General features: G+C 37.5%; 1 protein-coding gene across 5 annotated transcripts in view; it reads left to right on the forward strand.

Annotated features, from left to right (window-relative positions):
• TARBP1 (TAR (HIV-1) RNA binding protein 1) overlaps positions 1–16165 on the forward strand; it is an 84403-nt gene that overhangs the window by 18676 nt on the left and 49562 nt on the right. For all 5 annotated transcript variants that reach the window (XR_007515236.1, XM_049868047.1, XM_049868048.1 and 2 more), the window contains exons 9-11: positions 1359–1448; positions 9038–9179; positions 15386–15482. Coding sequence is in view for 4 of the 5 variants with exons in the window: in XM_049868047.1 (XP_049724004.1) it covers positions 1359–1448; positions 9038–9179; positions 15386–15482 (329 nt within the window). In the remaining variant the exon portion in view is untranslated. The remainder of the gene's footprint in view (positions 1–1358; positions 1449–9037; positions 9180–15385; positions 15483–16165) is intronic.

The following is a 16165-nucleotide window of genomic DNA, read 5'->3' on the forward strand; positions in this document are numbered from 1 at the left end:
AGTTAGTATCACACTGAAGGCAAAACTATGGTGAACAATAATATATTTGCTTTGTTTCACTTATCTCTCTCACCCACTCTAAGAGCACTTACAAACATTTTCACCATGTTTTTGGGGGTACATAGAAAGCAGATTTGTATGGGAATTACAGGCATCTAAGACTTTCTTCTTTTATCTGTAAAATCATACACATTTACATTCTAGTCCACAGTATATGTGTATTTTAATACAAAGAAAAATTTTCAACATCTGACAGTAAATTAACGTTCAAGGAGGTGTGCTATCTTTAGTCTGTGGTTTTTTACAGAGCCCCAGCAAACTTTTTCTGCCTAGAGCAGGTGCCAGCAAACTTTTTCTGTAAAGGACCAAATAGTAAAGATTTTAGGCTTTGTGGGACATACGGTCTCAGTTACAACTACTCAGTCCTTCCACTGTAGCCAAGAACAGCCATGTTGTCATTAGCTAGTGTTGAGTTAGCCCCGACTGGTGGCAACTCCATGCACATGGAATGAAATGCTGCCAGGTTCTGTACCATCCCCGTGATCGGTTGTGGATTTGACTGTTGCGATCCATAGGGTTTCGATTGACTGGTTTTTAAAGTAGATCACTAGGCCATTCTTCCTAGTTTGTCTTAGTTTTAGTCTGGAAGCTCTGCTGAAACCTGTTCTGCATCATAGCAACACATAAGCCTCCATTAATAGATGGGTGGTAGCTGCACATGAGGTGTGTTGGCTAGGAATCGAACCCGTCTCCCACGTGGAAGGCAAGAATTCTACCACTAAACCACCACTGTCACCAAAAGCAGCCATAGACAGTTTATAAATAGATGGGCATGGCTGTGTTGCAATAAAACTTTATTTACAAAAACAGGCTGTGAGTGGTTTTGGCTTGAGGGCCATAGTTTGCTGACCCTGGGCCTATGTTAAGGTATCTTAGTTTAAGATGCATGACCTTAAAGGGATGAAAAGACATAGGTTGTTTTCTTAGTCATGGAGTGATTTTTGTGGCTTTGAAAAGTAATCACCACTTTTCGATTTGTAGTAATTTCTGCTAATAGAATATGTATATATATATTCTTTTTAAGGTTATGACAATCTTGTCTCTATCATAGTACCCTTTGATTTTAAGGAAAATAGATTTGTAAAGTCTTTTGTTATGTATAATTTATTAGTTGTTTTACAACCAATATCTTGGTTTTAAAAGCTTTATAATATTTTTTAAAAATAGGATTCTTTTGGTTTAACTAATGATATTCTATTTTAAATAATAAACTTGGTTGCTTTCACAGTGATTTTATTGTTAAAAATTTTTAAATAAGTACTTATTAAAAACTCTTTCCCCCTCCCCCCTCATCCAAGGAGAAAGTATCTTTTTCTGATGTCTCAACTTTTCTTATGTCTCTGAGACAAGAGGAATCCTTAGGACGAGGAACTTCATTGTGGAGAGAGGTGAGATTTGAAAATAATTTAATGATAAGACCTTTGAAAATTCTATGAAACATTGATTTTATGACTGAAATCGTCACTAGCCATTTATGTAAATAATAATTGCCTTGTTATCTATCAACAGAGGATTTAAAATACCGTATATTTGCTCTGAGTAGACCTAACTAATAATGCTATTAAGATTCTTACAGAGAAATGGGAGAGAGGAAAATGTTTGGATTAGAGATAGACCTATTTAGAAGAAAAGATAGTGATAGTGGGCAGATCTTGATTCTAGATGAGCTATATTAGGGATAATGTTAGATTTGGAAACAGTAACACAAACTTCTTCTTTCTTTGTTTTCTATCAGTTAATGGCACTTACATCTATCCAGTTACCCAAGACTAACAGTTTGTTAATCCTGACTTTATGCATCTAACTCATCACTTAAAAATTCAACTGATTAAGTATTTTGGAACTTATTTAATTTCTTTTCTTCTTTTGTTTCAAAGTTTTTGGTATTATAAGTGACATCAAGATGAATATATTTCTAAATAAATATTTATATCTGATTACTTCTTTAGGATAAATTCATAGAATTGAGATTACTGAATTTGAATATTTTTAAGGTATTTGCTATGGATTGACAGAAGTTTCAGAGTATGAAAGTGTATATTCATTTTATATCAGCTGTATTACAGTACCTACAGTCTGTCAGTATGTTAAATTCTTTGCCACTTTGGTAGGTGAAACATAGTATCTGGCATTTTTATTTGCATTTTTCTGATTACTGATGTGTTTGAACATTTTTTCATGTTTATTACCATTTATATTTCTTTTGTGGGTTGTCTGTTCCTATCTCTTCTTCATTTTCTTTTGGGATTTTATTTAGTTTTATTCCCCCTACTTGAGTTGTAAGTGTTCTTTTTATATTAAGGGTATCGATAAGCTGCTATACATGTTGCAAATCATTTTTCTTTCTTTCTTTTTTTTTAATTTAGCTCTGTTTGCTTGAATAGGTAGTGAATTTACATGATTTGAAGATTAAAATTATATGATTGGAAAAGTCTTCTTTCCACTTTGGCTCTGCCCTGAACCCCTAGATAAAACGCAGTGTATGGTATATATACTGTTTACTACCTTACATTTTTTAAATAAAACTATTTCCTGGTGATTTCTACATATCAGTAAATAGAAAACTTCCTTACTTTTTTTTGTACATCTGCATAGTGTTCCTTTATGTGATTATACCGTTTTTTATTCTGCTTCCCCCGTTGCTCAACTCTTCAGTTGTTTCCAGGCTTTTGCCTTATACAAACAATGCCACATGAATAATCTTGTCCCTTTTTACTTCTGCAGGTGTATCTATAGGATAGATTCCTAGAAGGGGAACTTATAGTCAAAGATTATGTGCGTCTATAATTTTGCTGGATATTGACAGATTTTCTTCCATAAGGTTTATATTCATTTCCTGTGGCTGATGAGACAAACTACCACAAACCTGGTGGCTTACAACAATATATACTTATTCTCTTACAGTTCTGGAGCTTAGAGGAAGCCTGAAATCAGTTTCACTGGGTCAAAACCAAGGTTTTGGGCTGTTGGCTCTCCCTCTGGAGGAAGAATCCATTTCCTTGTCTTGGCCAGCTTCTAGAGGTGCATTCCTTGACTCAAGGCCCCTTCCTCCATCTTTAAAGCCAGCAGGGTAGCATCTTCCCATCTCTCTCTGCTTCTTGGTCACGTCACCTTCTCTTCTATTTGCAGAGTCAAATCTCACTTTCCTTTCCTCTCATAAAGATGTTTGTGTTTATATTGGGGGATAAACCAGGATAATCTCACCATCTAAAAATCCTCAATTTAGTCAATATTGGCTAAGTCCCTTTTGCCATATAAGGTCACATCTACTGGTTTCAGAGAGTTGTTGTTCGGTTTCCTCAAGTTGGTTCCGACTCATAGCGACCATATGTACAACAGAATGAAACACTGCCCATCCTGAGCCATCCTCAGAATTATAGTTATACTTGAGCCCATTGTTACAGCAGCTGTGTCAGTCCATCTCATTGAGGGTCCTTCTCGTTTTCACTGACCCTCTACTTTATCAAGCATGACGTCTTTCTCCAGGGACTGGTCCTCCTGATAACATGTCTAAAGTATGTGAGACAAAGTCTTGCCATCCATGGTTCTAAGGAACATTCTGGCTGTACTTCCTCCAAGACAGATTTGTTTGTTCTGGCAGTCCATGGTATATTCAATATTCTTTGCCGACACCATAGTTCAAAGGGATCAGTTTTTCAGGATTTCTTCATTTTTCTTTGTCCTTTTTTCTGATTTTTCCTCAAAGTTGTATCTAAGTATTTGTCTTCAATTTCGCTGATCCTGCCTTCTATTGTTTTAGACCTGCTCCTCAGACCTTCTATGACACTGTCCATTTTTGAAATCTTATTTATCTTTTGGATTTCTAATTGTTATTTTTGTATAATTTCTAGTTGTGAATTTATTTTGGCATTTTGTTCCTGTATTATTTTCCTGAATTCTTCCTTTTTTTTTTGTCTGTATTTTGCATGAATTTGTTTGCCTTCACTGTGAATTTGTCTATTTTTTCCTCATTGTGGTCTGCTTTTTGTTTCAATTCTTAGATAGCTCTAAATATTAGAGATTTGAATTCCCTGTCAGGTAATTCTAGTGCTCCTTTTTCTACTGGAAAATCATCTGGTGTTTTATTTTGGATGCCTACCGGAACCATCCTTTCCTTTTTTAAAATGTGTTTTGGTAATGTCTGCTGTCTTCAGGACATTCAGTAGTTACTTTCTTTGTTTACTGATTATAGATTTGTTTGTTCCGTCCTGTTTTTTTGGTTTGAGCAGGCAGGCTGTACATTCTTTGTTGTTTTCTTGTCTGGGTGCTCGATACTTCTCACCTTCTTGTCCACTGGGCAGGGCCAGTTGCTTAGCTCTAGTGCAACAGGGTGGGTCCAGCTGAAGGGGAGGGGTTGGGAAGGGTTGGTTGTGGCATGGACTAGGGCTGACAGGGCGGGCCAGGTGCCAGTGTGGGGCAGGTTCTGGTAGGCCGTGCCTGTACTGCTTGGGGGCATGATGTTCAGCGTATGGTTCAGGTCGGCAGGAGGGAGGGGGGAGGTTGTGATGTGTGGGACTAAGATGGCTATGGGAAAGAAGAGAGAGAGAGTGTAACAGGAGCCCAAAACAAACAAAAATACTGAGGGAGCTTGCTATTGGAGTGGAGAGATGAGAAACTAAGAAATGAAGAAAAAAGGGAAAGAGAAAAAATAATAAAATTAAAAAAAAAGAAAGAAATGCCCCCAGGGATCCCACCAGTGACCCTAGAAGTGGCTCCCAGGCCTCACAGTGCAGCCAGGCTAGAAGGGGCAGAGATGGCTGTGCACTAGGTATTCAGGAGACAGGAAAAAAGGTTACTAAAGAGAGGTGAGAAATTGAGAAATGATGAAAGACAAAAAGGAAAAAGAAACAAAAACAAAAAAAGAAAGCCTCCAGGGATCCCACGGGTGCAGCTGCACAGACTGGGCAAGTGGCTTCCAGGCCACGCAGCACTGCCCAGCTAGAAGGTGCAGAGATGGCACACAGCTCTGGGTATTCAGGAGACAGGAAAAGAAGGTAAGTAGAGAGAGACGAGAAGCTTAGAAATGAAAAACGGTAAAAAGGGAGAAAGAAAAAGGAAAAAAAAAGAAAGAAAGGAAGAAATACCCCAGGGATCCCACTGACGCAGCTGAGCAGATTGGGGAAGTGGCTCCCAAGCCACGCAGTACAGCCTGTCTAGAAGGGGTTCCCCTGCTGCAAAAACAAACAAAGGACCCAGGGAATCCACCAGAGTGGTGGCACTTACAGAAGAGGTGGTTCCCCAGACGAGCGATGTTTCACAGCTTGTCAAGAAAAAGGAAGATGGCACACGGAGCCAGGTGTTCGAGAGAAAGGAGGGTAAGAGGCATGGAAGAAACAAAAAGAAGCCAAAATAAGCAACACCAGCAACAGCAAAATGGCACTGAAGGAGCCAGCTGGTGTGGGCGGGGGTGAACCTAAGTGGCACGGAGCCGTTGCCTCCTGGCCTGTAGTCCTTTGGCCTGATGGGAAGCAGCAGAGCCTGAGCAGGGGTAAGAAGGGTGGTGGGTGGGAAAGCATGTATCGTTGTTATCGGATGCTCTGTCTTCTGCTGGAAGCTCCATGAAGCTGCTTTCCCGTAGTCCTGCCCAGTGATCTCCGACAGGAGTTCAAGATGGTGAATCTGTGCTGCATTAGCTGATAGGGGACCTCCATTCCTATCTCTGCTCACTCTCTGTTCTCTGTCAGTTTCTTATTCCATTCAGTGCTTGGTTGAGTTCTTTCTCTTCGTTTGATACTTAGGGTTCCAGGATTGTTGTTTGTCTCTGTTAATATTTTGGATCTTTCCTGTGGAGGGATGGCTTGGCGCTTCTGTCTATAGCATGTAGAGAACTTGGAAAACAACAGTAAAGAAAGTATTATGGATTAAATCTGGTACCTATGAGGCATCAATTTTACAGGCTCAACAGGTTGTTTCATTCAGTCAGTCATCAGTTTTTCCTTTGATCTAGTGACTTATTATTATTTTCACCTCCTTAAATGTAATTTTGGAAACCCTGGTGGCATAGTGGTTAAGTGCTACAGCTGCTAACCAAGAGGTTGGCAGCTCAAATCCACCAAGCGCTCCTTGGAAACTCTATGGGGCAGTTCTACTGTGTCCTATAGGGTCGCTATGAGTCTGAATTGACTCGACGGCAGTGGGTTTGTTAAATGTAATTCTAGTTGACCTTAATAGGTACAAAAATGTTTTTTGAGATTCCAACTTTTTAGAAGGGCTCACTTTATAATCATTTCCTTCATATTTAAACTCATGTCTTAAATTTGCACATTAAGAGATCTATTGTGAAAAGGAAATTGAGAACATATTTAGATTTTAAAACAAAGTTCTTAATTACATGTAATTAAAGATTGTGACTCTGACCTTATTTTTTTTTCTTTTGGATGGTTTATTTTTTTATTGTACTTTAGATGAAGTTTTACAGAGCAAATTAGTTTCCCATTAAACAATACATAAGTTGTTCTGTGGCCTTAGTTGCCAACCCCACATGTCAACACTTTTCCTTTTCAACCTTGGGTTCCCCATTACCAGCTTTCTTTCTCCTCCTACGTTCTCGTCCTTGCCCTTGGGCTGGTGTGCCCATTTAGTTTCATTTTGTTTTATGGGCCAGTGTAATCTTTGGCTTAAGGGTGAACCTCAGGAGTGGCTTCAGTACTGAGTTAAAAGGCTGTTGGGGGCTATACTATCAGGATTTCTCCAGTCTTTGTCAGACCAGTAAGTCTGGTCTTTTTTTGTGAGTTAGAGTTTTGTTCTGCATTTTTCTCCAGCTGTGTCTGGGACCTTCTATTGTGATCCCTGTCAGAGCAGTCGGTGGTGGTAGCCAGGTACCATCTAGTTATGCTGGACTCAGCCTGGTGGAGGCTGTGGTAGTTGTGGTCCATTAGTCCTTTGGACTAATTTTTCCCTTGTGTCTTTGGTTTTCTTCATTCTCCCTTCTTCCAGACAGGGTGGTACCAGTGGAGTGTCTTAGATGGCTGCTCACAAGCTTTGAAGACCCCAGGCTTTACTCACCAAAGTTGGCTGTTGAACTTTTTTTTTTTTTTTTCCTATAAACTATGTTATGCCAATTGAGCTAGATGTCCCCTGAGACCATGGTCCCCAGCCCTCAGTCCAGTAGTTTGGTCCTTCAGTGAGTTTGGATGTGTCTGTGGAGCTTTCATGACTTTGCCTTGGTCAAGTTATGCTGACTTCTCCAGCATTGTGTACTGTTTTACCCTTCTCCAAAGTTACCACTTACCTGTTTTCTATTTAGTGTTTTTCCCTCACCTCCCCTCTCTTCCATAGTAACCATCAAAGATTATTTTTCTGTGTGTAAACCTTTTCATGAGTTTTTATAATAGTGGTCTCATACAGTATTTGTCCTTTTGTGATTGACTTATTTCATTCAGCATTATGCCTTCCAGGCTCATCCATGTTGTGGGATGTTTCGCAGATTCATCGTTGTTTTTTTATTGTTGCATAGTATTCTGTTGTGTGTATGTACCATAGTTTGTTTATCCATTTATCTGTTGATGGGCACTTAGGTTGTTGCCATGTTTTTGCTATTGTGAATAATGCTGCAACGAATGTGGGTGTGCATGTCTATTCATGTGGCAGCTCTTATTTCTCTAGGATATATTCGTAGGTGTGCAATTGCTGGATCATATGGTATTTCTATTTCTAGGTTTTCAAGGCAGTGCCATTTTGTTGTCCAGAATGGTTGTACCATTTTACGTTCCCACCAGCAGTGTGTAAGAGTTTCAGGTTCCCCACAGCGGATGGTTTTGTATAGATGCCCTTTATTACGTTGAGAAATTTCCCTTCTATACCTATTTTATTGAGAGTTTTTATCAGGAACGGGTGTTGGACTTTATCGAATGCCTTTTCTGTGTCGATTGGTATGATCATGTGATTCATTTGTTTTATTTACAAGGTGAATTATGTTGATTGATTTTCTAATGTTGAACCATCCTTGCATACCTGGTATGAATCCTACTTGGTCATGGCGTATTATTTTTTTAATACGATGCTGAATTCTGTTGGTTATCATTTTGTTGAGAATTTTTGCATCTATATTCATGAGAGATACTGGTCTGTAATTTTCTTTTTTTGTGGTGTCTTTTCCTGGTTTTGGTACCAGGGTAACCTGGCTTCGTAGGATGAATTCAGAAGCATTGCTTCTTTTTCTGTGTTCTGAAGTAGTTTGAGTAGTACTGGTGCGTGCTTCTCTCTGAATATTTGGTAGATTCTCCAGTGAAGCCACATGGGCCAGGGCTTTTTTTTGTTGGGAATTTTTTTATTACCTTGTTGATCTCTTCTCTTATTATGGGTCTGTGCAGATTTCCGACCTCAGTTTTTGTTAGTTTGGGTAGGTAGTATGTTTCTCAAAATTTGCCTGTTTCCTCCAGGTTTTCAAATTATGACTCATTTTTGCAAGTCTTTTAAAAGATGTAATGGAGAAGAACTAGGACACTAATTCTCATTGAAATTAATATATTTTAATGTGTCCATATGAGAGAAAATAAACTTATGAGGAGGGTAGGAACTTTATTTATAACTTTTTTTTTAAATTTTGCATTCTCAAAAATAAAAGCTGTTTTAATATAAGAGCTGGAATGAATTTTAAGATGGTAATTTTTTTTACACGTTTTTAATAGAGATGTTCTTTAGAATATCTCTTCAAAATGTGCATTTTATATTAGGTACTTTTAAAAAACCTTGCCATCTAATAATGTTTATAAATTTTTTGAGGGAGATTAGAAAACATACACATTTATTTATATGTATGTATGTATATATAAACATATATGCACATATACACGTATATAAACATCTGTTTTTTCTGTCTGGAATTCAGTCATGGCAACAAATGGTTTAATGCTTTGCTGTATTCGATTATGTAAATTAAGTTTATTGTGGAAGAAAGAAAATTGGTTTAGGGAAATTAGCTGCACTTTGTTCAGTTAGGTTTTTAAAATAAAGTAACAACTGTTTTCTTTTCTAGCTCTGTGACTGGTTGCGTGTTAATGAAAGCTGTTTCAGGCAGTCCTCAAATTGTAGCTCCATTGAACTTCATGGGACATCTCCTTTGAATGCTTATGTAAAGAATCTAGTTCAAGAGTATATTAAGTCACCTGCTTGGGAAGGTAAGTCTGAGATGATTTTTATGGATTGATAAAACCAAAATATTTACAAAGAACTTTAACTAGCTTGTCAGATGAAGATTTAGGCTTAACCAAATGCGAGCTGAAATAATGTGGGTAACAGAATGTAAAAAATAGTGTTTCTTGTACCTTATCTGTTCTAGGACTTGAGATTTTAAAGTATATGTTTGAAGAAAATATTGAGTCGCCAGAGTAGGAATTGGACAAAAAGTTATCAAATGTATTCTATAATTTTTAAGTCCTTATTGGCTAGATCATGCCGGTATATAGGGGAAATATGTGTAGGTATAATTTTGTAAATAGGAGAAGTGTGGATTGATTATTTCAAAGAATTTTAGAGAAAAATTATGTTCGAAAGGATGGTTTGATCAGTTTTTTCTTTTCACCAGATATTTTGCAGAATCAATATATTTATTTCTTTGAGAAAAATGTAAAATAGCATGAGGGAAGAATTATTAGTAAATTCATTAATTAGGATTCTTTTTACATTTTTAATGCTTTCTCTTCATTAGAGTCATTAGTGATGATTTGAGTGAATTGCATCTTTGAATTTAATGTCTCTTAAATTTGTCTCCAAGTAAGTCATTTTCAGCTGCTGCCTTCTCTAATCTGATCATGGAATAGGTCATGGAATAGGTCGTATTATCCTTCCAGAATCCATGACTTTATCTGCTCTTTCTTAAGGAACATTTCTCTTTTGTGTTCTATGTTCTCTTTGTCTAGTAAATTTTTCCTGCTGTTACTTGGAAGAGTCTTTTATTAAACTTATAAAAGTAATTAAACCTTAGTCCTTACTAAAATAAACAGATTAAACTCCCTAAAGTATCTGTAGAAATTATCTTGTACTTATATAATAGCATCAGATCTAATTAAACAGTCAAAATAGGAAGACTTTCTAGAGTTTGTTCCTTAGTATTTCTAGGATTTAAAATACTGTTATATATAATAAGCTGTTTTAAGTTTATTAAAAAACTGATTTCAAGTGCGAGAGAGGCATTTGCGTGTGTGCTCCATATTTTTGTTTAACTCTTAGTGCTCTTGCCTAAGTGCCTTCATAAAGTTTAGTTTACAGGGCATTTTTCAGAATAAGTTAGTGATTCCAAAGAGAACATTATTTAGCTTTAGTTTTTGAGCATAAAATACATATAATATTCCAAATTTGGTTTCATTTAAAGCCTAATCAATTAAAAATACTATTTTAAATTAATTTCTGCATCTAAAGCAGCTTTTTCTTTGGTTTTTGACCTAGTACAGAAAGGTTTTATATTACAAGTAGCCCCTGACTTACACTGCATTCTAGGTACAGTGAACCGTACTTAACGACTGTACGTTTTTTTTTTGTACGTTTTATCATTAGTGATATGTCTCACATACAGTTTTGCAGCACATAATTTGCTGATGTTACCGTTCTCATGCCAACTCCCAAAGATAAATAAAGATTGAGTTTATAAAGATACTGACAATAAAAGGCAATTACAATGAAAACTAAAAAAAAAAAAAAAATGAGGTATTCGAATTACGTCAGTACTGACTTATGTTGGAGTCATTGGCACAGAACCCCGTCCTAAGTCAGGATGTATTTTATTCAGAACATACATGTCAGCTGTTTCCTAAGCGCAATGCATTTGCATTACAGAGACAAAGGATGCATCCCTGCCCTCAGGGAGATCCTGATCCAGTAAGGGAGTCATAATTAAGCAGATAGTCTTAGTGCAGTGTCCTGAAAAACCTAGCTACTGGGTGTGGGGAGCCAGGGGAAATGGCACCTGTCCAGAATAGTTAGACCTTGGTGGTTGGTCACCAGATGGGGTGACACCTGATAGATAAAGAGAAATTAAGGTGAAAAGGGGGACAGGGCATCCCACAAGGCTTAGATGAACTTGCATCAGGGAGCTGACATGTAGGCATATATGCAGTAGGTAGACATGTGTTGTGTGCCATCAAGTCGATTCTGACTCAGCGACTCCACATGACAGAGTAGAACTGCCCCATAGGGTTTTTCTAGGCCATAAACTTTATAGAAGCAGATCTTTAGGTCATTCTCCTATAGAGTAGCTGGTGGGTTCGAACCACCAACCTTTTGATTAGCAGCCAAGCACTAAACCATTTGTGCCACGAGGGCTCCATTAGGTAGGTAGATACACGTATATATATACACACACGTATATATGTATGTGTGTGTGTGTGTGTATGTACACACGTATATAGTTAAATATACACCTAAATATACATGTATGTATGGTGTGGAGCCCAGGTAAGAATGGTAAGAGATAAAGCTGGTAATGAGGTAGGGGCAATATGATGTATAAAGGAAGAAAGCAAAGCAAAAGCAACAAAAAACAAAAAACCCCACATTGATCAACAAACAAAAATGTTGAAGAGTTTTCAAAGCAAATTTTCTGAGTTAGAGAAGTCCTTTGCTGTTTTCTTTAGGTATAATAGTGAAACATAGTTTAGAAACTGTAGTAAAAGTGTTCCAAAGTTTGGAAGTGCTAAGATCAACCAAAGAGTAAAATATATTTGAAGAAATTTATACTTAAATCAAGCAGCCACTCAGAAAGGATATCTGGTGTATAGATTTGTAGTTAAAGAGGTGCCTACTTAAAGTGTGATGAGAAATAAAAAAAAAAAAATGGCATAATTACCAAGTAGTATATAGCAAAGAATCCATGGTGGCACAGTGGTTAAAGTGCTCGGCTGCTAAGTGAAAGGTCAGCAGTTTAAACTCACCACCTGCTCCCCAGAGAAGGATGTGGTAGTCTGCTTCAGAAAAGATTTACAACCTTGGAAACCCTATGGGGCAGTTCTCCTCTGTCCTGTAGGGTCACTAGAAGTCTGAATCGACTTATGGCATTGGGTGGTTGGGTAGTACATAGCAGCTGTAATTGAGTTTTTAAAACAGCTTTATTGAGGTATAACTGAGATATGATAAATTTTACGTATTTAAGTTGTGCAGTGCAATGGGTTTTGACATATTTTTATGCTCCTGAGTTGGTCCCCACAGTCAAGATAATGATCCCCAAAAGTTTCGTGCTTCTTTGTAATCCTTCCCTCCTAGCCTTGCTGGCCCCACCTTCATTCCCAGGCCAGCACAGATACGCTTTTCTGACACTGTAGATTAGTTTGCATTTTCTAGAATTACGCTCACTTTTTCAAGAATCCCATTGTAGTAAATTTTCACAGATAATTCAGGATTAAAATGCATTAAGATGGTTAAGGGTGGTGACTTTTTCCTTTCTTTAAAATCAATGTTGCCTTCGCTTATCTAATTCTAGTGAAAAAGGGGAGTAAGTAAGGAATCCTCTACCAGTGATTTACAAAGTATGGTTCCCAGACCAGCAACATCAGCATCACCCAGGAACTTTTAGAAATGCAGGTTCTCAAGCTGTGTCCCAGATCAGATGAATAAGAAACTCAGGTGGGGCCCAGCAATCTAGCAGTCTGTGTTTTAAGAAGCCCTCCAGGTGGCTCTGATGTACTCTGAAGCCCACTGATGCACTCTGAAGCCCACTGATCTGTGGCGTGGATTTGCATGGTATGGTGGTAGAGTACTCAGGAAGCAACCTACAACAAAAATCCCTGCAAGAGTGCCCCTTGCACTGCAGGGGTAATGCCTGGTGCTGTGGCACAGCTCAAAACCAGGCGCCATTAGAAATCCACTGTGCTTCGACGGCACTGGGTCTGATTTATAAACCTCCCTTTCAGTGTCCGAGGTGAGAAATTCTTTAAAACTTCAAAAAGGATCTCTGGTTCCAGAACTCTGCTACTGGTGCTTCACAGGAGGAAGTGAGAACTATCTGGTTAGCCAGTTTGTAGACCCCCACATGTGTGTTCTCCAGGCTGACATGTGTAGTGGTTAAACCCAAAAGGCTTCCACTAGCAGGCCATGCAGGTGGGGAAGATGCTTAGTATCAGTGTGATTAGACACATCGCATTCTCAAATAGCAGTAAAAATCTTACTCTTATTGATAGTCCAAAACATTTGATTTCCTTCCACCTCCTGTGGAGTCAAAAGATAACCTGATTGTAGGATTGATAGGATTGCTTATGAAAATATAGGGAACTGAATTGTCTACTGACAGTTGATTTCATTTTAGTTTTTGTTTATGAATGAATTTTTAATATAAATATATAAAGCATCAATGTGAGTAAAAGTGTTTCAGAGAACAAGTTTCAGCAGTTCACATTTATAATATTTATAAATTAGCCTGCTAAGTATTTCTAAACAATGCCAGGATTTAAATTTTTTTTCCAAATACCATCAGATTTCTTATTGATGGCAATTAAAGGATATTTATAGAATTTTTAAAAGTCATATAAACCAATTGCCATCAAGTTGATTCCGACTCATAGCGACCCTATAGGACAGTGTAGAACTGCCTCATAGGGTTTCCAAGGAGCAGCTGGTGAATTCAAACTGCTGACCTTTTGGTTAGCAGCCAGGCTCTTAACCACTGTGCCACCAGGGCTCATGGTACAGTTTATGTTTTTGATGCTCTTTTTGAACTGAGTTGGCTTATATTCAAGTATATGTTTTAATGTTGTGTCTTCTGTGCTATTGCTGTAAATTAAACTCATTGCTGTCAAGTTGACTCTGACTTATAGTGACCCTATAGGACAGAGTAGAACTGCCCCATAGGGTTTCCAAGGAGCAGCTGGTGGATTGAAACTGGTGACCTTTTGTTTAGCAGTCCAGCTCTTAACCACTGCACCACCTGGGCTGCAAAACATGTTAAATTGCCCCCTAAAGAATGTTAAAAAAATGTTTTTAGTATTTGAACCACTGGGCTGGACAACTAGAACTCTTACCTAAATTTTTCTTGAGGGTGGTAGTGAAGAGTATAATATAGTAGTATACTGTCAGTGAAAAAGAAATCTTCTAGTCATGACTTAATTTCGTCTGACTGATTTTCAGAGATAAGAAAATATTTCATCAGTTAACCAAATGACTGCAACAATGGCCTCAAACATAGCAACTATTGTGAGAATGGCACAGGACCGGGGATTGTTTCGTTCTGTTGTACATAGGGTCGCTATGAGTCGGAATGAGCTCAGCAGCACCTAACAAGAACAATCTTCCAACACCTGTTCTAGGAACTTTGCATATGTTTTTTAATTTTTATAATGAACCCAGAGAAAGCCATAGATGTTATTAGTTTAATTTCATAGAGAATGAAACTACAATCTTAGCTTAATTGACTTGCCCAAGATCACGCAGCTAATAACTAGTGGGACTGGGGTTCATATACAGATCTGAGGCACCAAAACCTATGTATGTATTACATTTTCTTTCTGGTTATGTTTCAGGGAACTCTCATCTCGCAACTGAAGTTCTGGGATTGCCTTTCAAGTAGTCATCTTGCTTTCTCTGCAGTCTCTTTTCTACATTGTTCTTAGTGAAATCTTTTCAGAAATGAAATCTTATAAATTCTCCCTGTCCCCATCTTTGTATACATTCACTTTAACGGTCAGTGGCTTTCCATTGTCTTTCAAATAAAGACAAAAATCCTTTACATGGCTGACAAAGGCCTTCCTGGTCTCTCCCCTACATGTCTCTATGGCCTCATCTTTGGTGACTCCCTCTCACTTTGTATACCCTAGCCACACTGGCATCCTTCTGTTTTCCTGGAATATGGCATGTACTTTCCTGGTGAAGGACCTTTGACATGAGCTTCTTATGTCTGGAATGTTCTTGTCTTCCTTCACCTAGCTCATTCCTGCTTACCTAATTCTTCAAACTGACCAAGTGTTTCTTCATGGAAACAAGCCCTTAGTCCCCAGAGGAGATATGTCCTCCTAATGTACACTCTAGCACCGTGTACCTCTCCTTCATAGCCTTTACTACAATGATAATTCGACACTTCTTGGTATATTCTTTGTTCAGTGCTTCTCTCTTCTACTTACTGTAAATTCCATTAGCTTAGGAACCTTTGTGTCTCCAGCACCCAGGTCAGTGCATAGCATATAGAAGGCATGCCAAGATTTGTTTTATTCATATTCATGTGTGTTCATACTTAAATATGTATAAATGGTGAGCCATGCTGTAGGGTATTCTGCTATATTTCATCTCAGCTGTATTTCTCTAATTTAGTATTGATAAGGCATAATCACTAAGGCGTTTTTATTTTTGAAATATCATCTTTGGAGGATTTTATTAATGCTTTGCAAACCTTAAATATTATTATCAGGAGAAAACAGCTTTATGCCTGATTGGTTTGAAGCCAAGCTTGTTGCAATGATGGTCTTGCTGGCTGTGGATGTGGAAGAAATGAGGAATCAATATAGGTAAGTGCTTCTAAACTTAAGAAAAGAAAAAACACTACTCAGATTGATGGTACATATTCAGATTTTTAAAGAATGATACAGAATATTAAGGGAGGGAACAGGGATGTTGGCAATATATAAAGAAATGTTTCAAACTAACAATAAATTAATAGGAATAAGGGCATATTAGTACTTTTAGATTGGTAAATTAAATTGTTAAATAAGAGAAGGTAAAAAATAGCTATCTACAATAATCAGTGGTTATAATATTAGAAGAAAGGTTGTAAGACCCTAGCTTAGAATCGGAGAAAGAAATTAACCGGATTTGACCCCTTTGTAAAATGTGTAATTAAACAAAAATTACGGTAACACATAAGACAATGTCATTTATATTTTGAGAATGTGAACAGACCAGTTCTCACTAGATTTTAATTGTTGCAAAAAGCAGCTCCATTTGGTAGTATATTTGCATGATATTAATTTGATTTATATCAAATCTCTTCTAGATAAAGTTTTCATACAAAAGTTGGCTATCCCAGTTTCTCATAAATCCTTAACTATGCTTCTTGGTATTTTTTTTTTTTTTTTTAATGTCTCAGTTCCTTGACTAGCATAATTTATTTTTTTGTATTATGGAAGCAGGTAGTATTAAGGCTCTCAGAATTTTTTTTTTGGCAAATAAAATTGAATGTAAGATTTCTTTG

The sequence above is a fragment of the Elephas maximus genome, chromosome 24 (assembly GCF_024166365.1).
Source record: "Elephas maximus indicus isolate mEleMax1 chromosome 24, mEleMax1 primary haplotype, whole genome shotgun sequence".
Classification (NCBI taxonomy): domain Eukaryota; kingdom Metazoa; phylum Chordata; class Mammalia; order Proboscidea; family Elephantidae; genus Elephas; species Elephas maximus.